Source organism: Ananas comosus, linkage group 13, assembly GCF_001540865.1.
Source record: "Ananas comosus cultivar F153 linkage group 13, ASM154086v1, whole genome shotgun sequence".
Lineage (NCBI taxonomy): Eukaryota > Viridiplantae > Streptophyta > Magnoliopsida > Poales > Bromeliaceae > Ananas > Ananas comosus.
The window spans coordinates 8,286,500-8,297,982 of record NC_033633.1 but is presented as its reverse complement, the minus strand read 5'-3'; the positions used below and the strand labels follow the sequence as shown (position 1 = coordinate 8,297,982).

The following is an 11,483-nucleotide window of genomic DNA, read 5'->3' as shown; positions in this document are numbered from 1 at the left end:
CTCTCTCTCTCTCTCTCTCTCTCTCTCTCTCTCTCTCTCTCTTCCTGTTGTCCTCTTTGGGCGGGCAGAGAAGCGACATGGTCGTTTCATCAGGAAAATGTTTTGGGTTGAGGTGTACCATGTGAAGAGTTGAGAGACTGACCATCCCTGAAACTTGCTGAGGCATAAACTGAGAAAAGAACCGACTTATTCAAACCAGCTTTCAAGATGCTAAATCCAAGAGGAGGATAAGGAGCATGTTTTAGGACTTTTGAGAGTGAATATAGCATATCAAACCCATGATTGTGCACTGCACAGAAGCACACTAATAAACCTATCTCCACAAAGTCTCTGATAGTAGCATGAATTGATAACCCTGCATGCCACAAAATCAGATGGTATTAGTATTTTAATTCAAAGTTTCGTGATAGTACTTTCATTCCAAGTTCTCAACTGTCGACCTCATTATCAACTGAAGAGGGAAACTGCAATAATGCTATATTTCTTAAGGAACCTTACCGACAAGGATTCAGATCCTGGCAGTGCCAGTCAGCACTGAGTGGCATGGACAAAGCGTACAACTGACTAGTACTGTATGAAGGGCATATGAGCACGGTAGGAAGTTAGAATCTGGAGATACTCCTATCGACATGTGCTCATATCCCCATTCTTTGTGCGTCTTTTTTATTAGATTAGATAGAAGTGTGTATCGTGCAATAATATGGACGGCACAACATGTAGGGGCCATCAAAGGTTTATAATATTCTGGGAATGGTTTATAATATTCTGGGAATACTATATACTTGGAATGGCAAGTATGTTACTAACTTAGCATGTCACTTGGATTCGGAGATTGTTAGGAACTTGTATATTCTAATTATGGACTACTAGTGATTCTTATCATGTATAGGAATGAGAATACCTCCCAACCCACAAAATCTAGTATTCCTACTAGTTCGGAAATGATTTCAGTACTTCACTAACACCTTTTGCAACTATCCAACCTCAGTTGAATCAATGATGTGAATATTTTCAATAGAAAATATGAAGGATTATAAAAATATTACAAATCTTAAACCAAATGGAGCCCTTATAGGCATCCAAATTCTTTAGATGACGAAGAATATTTGAAAAGTTCATTTATTCATGAAAATTACAAAAAGAAAGAAAAGGGTGGTTAGCTACAAATATAATAACATGACAAGCCCAGAAAATTCTTTTAATGTCTAAAATATCCGAATAAAGATGAGATAATTGTGTTATTTTTGAGAACAGAACAAATGAATAATTCGTGCAAGAAGTTTACCTAACTGTGACAGAACTTCCATAGTTAAGGAACCACTGCGCTCTAAAGCACTTGAGATAAGATCAAGTTGAAGAATGTACAATATTGAAAAATGGACCTCACAAAAGAGAATTAATATCTGTCGCACTTTTTGTTCGATGGAATGGCTCAATAAATATACCAAAAAGAAGCACACTGAAACAAAAGCAAGTTAGAAATCCATCAGATTAGAAAAGTTGCAGGACACGTAGGAGAGAGAAGATAACAAAAACAAGTTGAAGGGCACTTAATCTAAGTAGGAGGATGCTTAGGAGAAATAACTTCTCTAAGCGAATGCAAGCCTACCAACAGAAATACTTCAAAAAATCACAGCAAAAAACCAAAAAAGGGGAATAATTACATGAGTCATGTCTATCGCTAAAGAAATAACAGATTAATATCTGATAATATGATGGTTTATCATACTGAAAAGCAAAGTCCAAAAAGTTTCATTATGATTGGTGCTATTTACCAATGTGTGCACCAGCAAATGAAACAAATAATAGACAAGAAATGGAAGCAAAGCAATAAGAAACTTTAATTACAAATTGTTGAACTAGGGAAATCAAATAATGTTGCACCACCACAAAGGGGATGAAACATAGTAAAAGTGTTAATTCAGTTGTGACAAGCATTAAAGAAATATCTATATGACATGCCTGTAAATGACAATCAAAGAATGAATAAATGTTAATCGTGCGATGCATCATATAACATGTATTTTCCTATAAATTATGTATAACAGTTATGATATCACGGAGGAGAAAGAGGAATGCCCAGCTATTCTGCATGTTAGCAACTCAGTTATCTTATGTGACTATGCTGTCCATTGTTTACCTATGTAATGCTAACTCTCACAGACACCTAGTGATGGCTAATCCAGCTCATTAGTATCAATACACTTTTCAAAATAATTTAAAATGAAATCCATCCTCTAATGGATGGATTCCCAAACTCCTCATGAAGAATCTGAGTAAGACATCAATTATGATACAAACACACAATAAGTATAAATGTTCAAGTGATCAGGGCACGACAAAATACCATTATAACATCCTACATAAATAGCCAAACACTTCAGGAAACAGAAGCTTTGTTCTAAATAGCGGCCATGGCGGATTTGCATGCTCGGCGCTATGCTTTTTGCATAGTGGGACTCCATGGCGGTTTGGAACAAAGCGGGCCGCTATTATGGGTGTCCGCCATAGCGGATTTACATGCTCGGTGCTATGCTTTTGGCATAGCAGGCCTCCATGGCATTTTGGAACAAAGCGGACCGATATTGCAAGTGTAGCCTGCCTTGGCAGCCACCATATAGCTGGAGAAAAGCGGCCGCTGCCTGCCAACAAGTTAAATGCTGGCTTTTAACTGGGTTGTAAGGCTGCAATTCATAGTTTTATTCCTCTTTTCTTCTTTTTCTTCTTTCTTCCTGTGCTTTTGCTTCTTCCTTCTTCTTCTCTCCTCTTCTCCTCATCTAAATTTCTTCTTTTTCATTTTCTCCATTTTTCTTCTTCTTCTCTGTTGCTGCTGCTGCTGCTGTTATTTTTCTTCTCTGGTTTTCTTATTCTCTGTTTTACTTCCTCTTCTTCTTTTTTTCCTCTCATTTTTGGTTTACAGATGATGCCAATAGAAATATTGAAGTTTAATTACATGCTTATATATTTATTCTATTTTATATTTATTCTGTTAATTTGTATTTTAATTCTATATCGAACTTTTAACTTTTTCTGAACTTCATTTAGCTGCAGCCTTTTACTATTCCTATTTTAAATCATATCTTTACTTATTCTATTTTTATCTACTTGATTGAGTAGTAAAGCAGTAATAAGTTTATAATATATAATATTAAAAAATCAAGTCTGCCATGGGCACATAGCGCCTGCCATGTCACCCGCTATCCGCTATCAGCTGTAAAGACCCACATCCACTACATGCCCGCCACGCAACATTTAGAACATTGAACAAAAGCAAGTAAATAATGATAGGAGCATGTCACCGTACTATAAACAGCATGAATAAAGCCAGGTTTAATGACAAGAAGAAATAACAATGCTAAAGTAATTGCACGAGAACATTTGCGCAGTCCCCATGCTAGTGTAGCTATAATCAACACTATTGTGTCTTCTTCTTCTGCAGAAGGGGAAAAAAAAAAAAATCAAAATCAAAATATGATAGGATGTTGTCATTTTGATAAGATAGAGCAAAAAGAAAATTAAGCTGTACCAATTTATGAGGCCAACAATGAGTAATATTGAAATTAGGCCAATTCAGAATGCAGATAATTCAGCCATACACTTACCTTCAAGGGCCTCAACTGGGTGATCATCATTGGACGATTGCCCATGCTCATTATCCGGCAAATAAATAAAAACAGAATTATTTACAAGGTTACACAATGCGACAAAGACTCCAAGGCAAAATTGTGCAAGTAAAAACAATCCTGGAACAGAATAGTGCCACAAACCAATAGTTTCCCAAATCACCATATCCTGTTGAAAGCATTCAAAGTATCTCAATTTGTTTGAGGAGGAAAAAGTAAAAAAAAGCATAAGATAAAGAATCATACCCTTTGGAACTCTTTGTTAAAGAAGGTGAATGCCACATTAAATATATATGTGCTGGCAGCCCAAAGGAGGATGAACACTAAAAGCGACCCATTCAACCGATGAAATGGGACTAAAGAGGGAAAAGAATATAAAATATAGCCAACATATGCTAGTAGACCAAATGCACAGATACTAGTGAAGTTAAAACTCCAAAAAGTAAGTGCCAGTAACAATACCTGTCATAACCAACACTGAAAGCATTAAATGAGACCAAAAGAATAAGCTATAAACCTAAAATCCAGTAAGATAGTTCAATATAAAGATACAACTGTTCTTAATATCTGTATCATCTGTATAATGTATGCACAATTCCACTCATAGATACCATTTCATGAATGCTTGCACTAAACTATCTAAATTAGAAGTACAGAAGTATATGCTGAAATTGCACATTTAACTAGCAACTTCAAAGTAATATGTGAACTCTCAAATATGATGTTTGAGTGTTTGACGGTGAAAAGTAAGAGGAAGACCAAACTGCTATTTCTCACATCTTCAGGATGTAGAAATCCTTGAATATTTATAGCATCTTGAAGAACCATTAGAACTAAACCTAACTCGATTAGAGTAATAATAACACTATGCACCATTCTATACTAGCTTAACTTTTGTAGGAATAGATAAAGTTAGATGGTTTTGGCACGACATTAATTTCACTCCCCAGCTAACTGATTTGGATGCTACAGAAAAGTTTGGAAAGCAAACTAGCCATGTCCAGCACCAGCTACGATAACTATTTGTATATACTTTATATATTATGATGTATTATTAATTTAGTGAGTCACATGACTGTCATGTTACTCTTATATATGATTTATAAATACTGATGGAAACCCTAGTAAGGTGCTCTTTTCTCCACGCTTTCATGGTATTAGAGCCAACCCCTCTCTACCAATACAGAAGTCACCAACATTCTTATTGTATTTCTCATCGTGATCCCTTTCTCGCTCTCAATCTCTCTTCCCCTCTTTCTTTCAACTCCTATGTTTACTACTGCAATCAAATCTCTGCGACAATACCACTACAGCATTCTGTTATAGAATCAAACAGAGTCCTACTATGGTATTGGTTCAGTGTCCTGCTACAGTACCACTATAATATTACACTACAGTACTGCTGCAATATCATGCTACAGTATTGTTCAATAGTGTAACAACACTATCTCTCCAGGTGATTCATGGTAGTGAATACATCTTCGATCCTCTCATTTCTTCCCATTGTGAAAGTCAAACCCCTTACGTAACGACCTGACCCGCTAGCAATAATAACTCGTTGGGTCCAAACCACCAACCCAAAATGTTTAAGCCCAATTATTATTATTAGGGTTCATGGTCTCTTGTATACATGGTCTCTTATATACCCAATCATAACCCCATTCCCATCCAATGTGGGACTATTAGGGTGTCACACCTTGCCCCTCTTGAACTCACCAATACCACTTATTTGCAATGGAAGCAAGTATTCCTAAATATACTTGACAGCTTGGATTTAAATGCCGTGATACGGGATCGTGCCGGAAACTTGCCAGTACGGAACAGCACGGTGCATGCCGGGCCGTGCCGATGCGTGCCAGTCACAAAAAATACATGTGTGCCAACACATAATGGCATGAAATATTTATTTTCTTTAGCAACAAAATATTCTAACAGTTTATTATGTATCTTTATCAAATCTTTTGAACTTTATTGAGAAAATTACTTACTAATTTGAAGAATAGAGGGTTTTGAGCTGTGCCATCAGCACGGGAGCAATATCGTGCCAATATCTTGTTGGCACGATATGGCATGATAGATATGACCCGTACCGATAGGCACTTAAATCCTTGCTTAAGAGTTTTGGCATGGCATCACTTTGATGGAACAAGAAAATTCCACCTCAACAAGAAAATACCTAATCCAGAATATGCAGCATGGAAAAAGGATAATACCACGATCATGTCGTGGATTAATGCCACTCTCTTCCTGAGCATCCTTTAGGTGGTGATATCTAGTTCGACAAACACAGCCCGCAATGCATGGATGTTCATTGAGAAAAATTTTCCAGGCAAGACAGTATATACAGTCTTTGCTCTCAAGGCGGAGTTGAGAAGTATCAAAGAAAGGAGTGATGAGACTACATGCATGAAGTCAAGTCCGTTGGAGATGCACTACAAGTAATTGGCGAGGGGGAGTAAGATCACAATCTGGTGATGACCGTCCTCCTTGGTCTCCTAGTTGTGTATACAGACTTTGTCAGTGCGTTAAAGGCACATAGGACAACCCACTTGTCAGCAGATTCATCCATTACTGCTACATAAGGAGACAAAGGTCCAGCATTGATTGGTTCTCCAGTCTTTGGTGGCTCTTCTTCACAGACAGGAGCTTTCTACGCAAATCGAGGCCAAAGAAATTGAGGTGGCCGTGGAGGACGATCTTGAGGAGGCTAAAGACAGCGTGGAGGACGAAACCTCTTCCTTAATCATTGATCTTACGGAGCATATACCCCACGGTCACACTCAACTGCTTATCAGCAGCCTTCTCTTGCTTGAATTGGCACAGAGTATCAAATTTATAACCATACAGCCCTTCATTGCAGCATTTTAATCACCCTTTTGTTGCAGATAAAATGTCTCAAACCTTCGCTGCCATGAACCTACATGAGCCTAGTGCGGAATTCTAGTATCCAGATACTTGAGCTTTCAACATATGACAGTTGACCTAGACATATTTTCATTTGTTAAACCTTATATTAGGCATGATAAAATTTTGATTGGTGATATCAAATTCCTCTCATTCAGACAGGAGAAATCACTTTACACACAAAAAATCGATCCTTTACTGTTAAAATATCTTTGTTCCCTTCGTCAAAAAAAATATGTTGCCGATTCATCAATTCTGCCACTACTTTTGAATTTGACTCTTCTAATTTTTGTGTAAAAGACAAGCAAGCGGAAAAGGAGCTCCTTATGTGCACTAGTAAAGGGACATCACTTTATCCACTATCTTCTAAAGTTGCAAGCATTGGGAATAAGTCACAGTTGGCAATAGTTGCTTCTACGTCTAGTTGTTATCTTTGACATAGGAGGCTAGGACATCTTAGTTGGGCTGTTCTAGCAAAATTTGTTAAAGAAAATAAAATCTTTTTTGCCTTCCCTTCTAAAATAGATTTATCACTTTGTAATGCTTGTGACATTGAAAAATATGTGAAACTTTCATTTTAAGATCCTAAATTGAAGTCTGCTCATCTGTTTTGAATTGTTCATTCCGATGTGCAGCAAGCACATGCTAATTCTGTCTCTGGCAATAAGAATTATGTTTTATTTGTACGACGATTTTTCAAGAAACTTATAGATTTATCTTTTGAAGTTCAAACATAAAGTTTTCGAAACATTTCTGGAGTTCAAGGCAATGGTTACAAATACTTTTCAAGAAAAAAAATCAATATTTGCAATTTGATGGTGGAAATATGTGAATGAAAAGTTTTCCCAGTTGTTTGCACAAAGCGGTATTGTTCATAGGCTTTCCTGTCCTCACACACGACAACAAAATGTTGTAACTGGAAGAAAACATAGACATCTTGCAAACATTGTTAAAAATCTACTTTTTCAATCATGTATGACAAGTTAGTTTTTCGGCTGAAGCAATTCAAATGGCTGTTTTTCTTTTTGACTGCAGTCCTCTTCTGTTTTACAAGGAAAATTTACTATTCTCGTTTTGCATGGACATACTCCTAAAGAATTGCAATTGTTAAGGATATTTGGATGTCTTTGCAATCCTGATTTGCGAGATAATACACAACACAAGCTCTCCCCTATTAGTGTATTTGGATGTGAAACAATTATAAGGTGCTGTATACACTGAATGTCAATCAACTACTAACCAATATATCAAGAGTACAACAATAAAATATGAAATGGAAGTTTTCAACATCTAAAGTAAAATACAGTCTAATATAATCTGATAGGAACACAACAGAGGGTACAGACAACAATACTGTCCCGATAGCTGAGAACATACTATCTGGCTATAACTGTAGTATCCTTGTTATATTTATTAATTAATTAATTTACTTATTTATTTTTAGGTCGGTTGGTGCTAATTGAGGTGGCCTGGCTGCCACGTGCACCCATGCATGCTTATCAACAAATCAGGTGGGCATTGCCTAATTTTTCTTTACTTCTCTCTTTGTTCGACCGAAGCAAAGAGCTCGGTAGAGGTAGCCGCGAGCACGAGTTCGACGCCGACGACACGTCGCGAAGCCATTCGAGGGTACGGTTGGGATCGTAGCGCTGCGAGGAAGCTAGGCGAGGGTGCGTTTTCGCCGTTCTCGACGCCGCGTCGATGTCCGATTAGCCTTTGAGGTGAGTGTTCCGTTGCATTGCTTCAAGTATTGTCATTTCGAGCTTGGTGCTGATTTGCAGAATTTCCAGCGTCGACCGTCGGTATTTCAGTTCGTACTCGACGTAGGAGCGTCGGTTTTCGACGGGACTTGGTTCGTTGGATTCGGGACTTCGAGAGGAATCCACGAAGCCCTTACTTGCTGGATTTGGTAAAGGTTTGCTAGGTCGGAATTTCGCTCCTCTCTGTTGCTGTTTTTGAGGCAGAATTAATGCTTATTGTCGGATTCTCCGTGTAGAGTTTGGCGGGAGCTTGACTTCGGACCTTGGGAGGTTTTCGGACGTTTCGGCAGGTTGTTCCGCAGCCGAGGGGAGTTCCGTGCTGCCAGGGATTAGCGAGCGAGGTGGGTTAATCATCGGTTTATACTCCTAAGTGCTTAGTAGTCAACATGTATGAATTTTGGATTTTGTGTAGTTTACTTTAGCTCGAATTCATGGATTATTATGTGAATGGCTAATCTGAATTTGGAGCATGTGATAATAAATTAAGTAAATATACATGTTGGACTTGGAACTTGACTTAGGAGAAAACAAGCGTTTTGGGACCTGTCACCTGTTTAAACTACCTGATTTAGCCCTAGGGGCCGTTGTATTAATTTATACTATTGCAGTATCCTCAAAGTAAGTATTCCAGGTAGTTTAGTTTTCAGTTACGCTTGTGCTGAGATGCCGAGTGTATTTTTACTGTAGCGTTCAGGCTGTTCTTGATTGTTGGGTGCCATCAGGATTGACGGTGGACCCGTATCGCCTTTTTGGCGTTGGATTGTGCCAAGGACACGATACCTGTTGGTTGTTAGACCAGTTTGAGTCGATTACTGGACTTTGGCTTTTGAGAGCCTGATTGAGCTCGACAGAGATACGCTGCATACTCGGTTGGGTAGCTCCCACGAGTGCCACTCCGGAGACGGGCTTTGTGCTTTCGCGTTGGTGTCACTCATGCCGGTTGGACTTGCTCTCCACGGACCAATTAGTGTGGAGGTAGCTGGATAGTCGCGACTGGGCAGGGACGGGTGTATTCACAGTCCCAGAGACGGGTAGGTTTACAGTCCCGATTGGATTGGATCAGATTTGTCATTTCCTACAGTTGGTTAGTGTAGAGCATGATAGTGTAGTGATTGATAGCGGTAAAGTTTATTTCCTGCTTTTCTGACTATTCTTGCTCCCTTCTGTAGACTTAGTGGGTGGACCGATGTTGTTTTGGGCTGTATCCACTGAGGACTACTTGTTTTTACAGTAGTTCTCACGCCCAGTTGTTACCCTTGTTTTGCAGAGCCACAGGTTTCGGCTGCTGCGCCTTCTGCGGATCAGGATCGAGGCAAGGGCGTCGCGAGTTAGAGCCCTACCCGACGAGCAGAACTAGAGGCACCCTACTGCAGGTAGTTGTTTTATTTCGAGCTTATGTACATAGTACTTAACTCGCCAGTGCGAGTAACTCTGTATTTTGATTTTTGAACTATGTATATAAAGCTCAGTTTGTTTAGCTTTTGTTTACTCGAGTAGCTCTATACTACTGTTTGTAGTATTGTATGTTTACAGGTACAGCTGTCGCTTCGTATACAGGAAAAATTCCTTTGTATACGGCGGATTTGTCGGCGTGCCCGGGGAATGAGACATCCGGAGCGTGACAATAATACTACCATAAGCATAGTAGGAAATCAAACAACAAACAAATTGATTATCGACTGTCCAAAAATCATCGATCAGAAGCTCAATGTTAACAACTATGCAACTAAGAAACGCTATGTAGTATGCGATGTCTAACAACATGCTACTCTACCAAAGAATCCCCTATAAGTACAAGCATACTGTATAAATTATAAAACATTCATAATTGTTTCAAAATATCTGATCCCCAACACAATCAACTGAAGCTATCAGTCTGATTTGCATAATAATTAACAATCAAGGATGTCTTCCACATGTACCATAGCATAAGAAGTTAGCATCAGAAATGTGGCATAACTTGGCTACATCTATAACATGCGTCATAAGTAAGAAGTATGCAACCAAACCGCAATACTGTATAAAGAGCTCGACAAAAACAAAAGAGGCACCATACAATCTGATAGCTTAGATCTTGATCTACTTGTTGTTACAAACCTAGTGGCTCAAAACTCAGAAATGTCGGGCTTCAATTAAGGAAGTTATGGATTTTTTGTATCATTGTAAGTAGGTATGTGAAAATTCTTTTTTGTATTATGTCCTTGGTTGGTTCAATTGGGATGGAAATTTGAACAAAAAGAAAAAAAAAAATCTAATTTTTCTGAACCTCTTCAGAATCTGAGGTTTTACGCATTTTTGTATCTTTTCAAGTGCGCATAACTGTCAAATAACAAACTGCTCTCGATTTAAAATTTGAAACTTGTCATATGAAGAAACAAACAAATTCAGAAAGGAGTTGAAGATGTAGCCCAAATTCACCAACCCAACAGGCAACATAATTTTGTAGATTTGCAGTACAACTTGGGATTGCAAGAAATTTAGAAACCCGAGCTAATCAATAACAGTACATAGCTCTGAGAAGCTTTGATAGAACAACTATGCGAAGCCAAATTTCACTAGTCTCTAAAATGTAGATTTGCAAAAGAGACAACAATGATCTTACAATAATATAAAAAAGAAAAAAAAGCACATAAAGTATGGGCATGCCTACCGGGAATCCATATGTAAAGAAATTAATACTGAAGTTTCGGAAAACTGAATCCCTCAGAAGGACGTTTGTATTCCTTTCACCTGATCTGGCAACAAACAAATGACTGATAAGATTCTACCAAAACAAAAGTTAATCAAGAAAGCTAAACTAATTCAAACAAATTCCCTGAGAACGAAACTTGAATTAGCACTTATGAAGGAGTTTATACAGGCTGCATGAAAGGCACAAAATTCTGTTTGTTATTACACATGAAATTATAAATAAATCAAATTATTATAACAAAAAGAATAGCTACAATCAAAGATTAAACTGCATAGCAAGGCATTGTGCCGAGAACTTGCTGGCATGGTACAATATAGTGCATACCATGCCATGCCGATGTGTACCAATAAGAAAATACCTATTTGCCAACACACTATAGCATGAAATATTTATTTTCTTAGGCACTACAATATTCTAACTGCTCTTATTATATTCTTGATGTATTTACTTGCTAATTTCCAAAAAGAGGTCTTTGAGCCATCCTACCGGCACGGCACTATGGTG

At 38.1% G+C, this 11,483-nt stretch overlaps 1 protein-coding gene across 7 annotated transcripts in view; it reads right to left on the bottom strand.

The window, feature by feature from the left end:
• Window positions 1-11,483, bottom strand: part of LOC109719476 (piezo-type mechanosensitive ion channel homolog) — an 85,431-nt gene that overhangs the window by 16,101 nt on the left and 57,847 nt on the right. For 4 of the 7 annotated variants that reach the window (XM_020246195.1, XM_020246189.1, XM_020246193.1 and 1 more), the window contains 6 exons: window positions 10,938-11,022; window positions 3,870-4,085; window positions 3,603-3,792; window positions 3,305-3,433; window positions 1,286-1,459; window positions 119-355 (listed from right to left, as the gene is read on the bottom strand). In XM_020246195.1, coding sequence (XP_020101784.1) covers window positions 119-355; window positions 1,286-1,459; window positions 3,305-3,433; window positions 3,603-3,792; window positions 3,870-4,085; window positions 10,938-11,022 — 1,031 coding nt within the window. The remainder of the gene's footprint in view (window positions 1-118; window positions 356-1,285; window positions 1,460-3,304; window positions 3,434-3,602; window positions 3,793-3,869; window positions 4,086-10,937; window positions 11,023-11,483) is intronic. The other 3 variants (XM_020246192.1, XM_020246196.1, XM_020246194.1) reach the window with 3 other exon arrangements.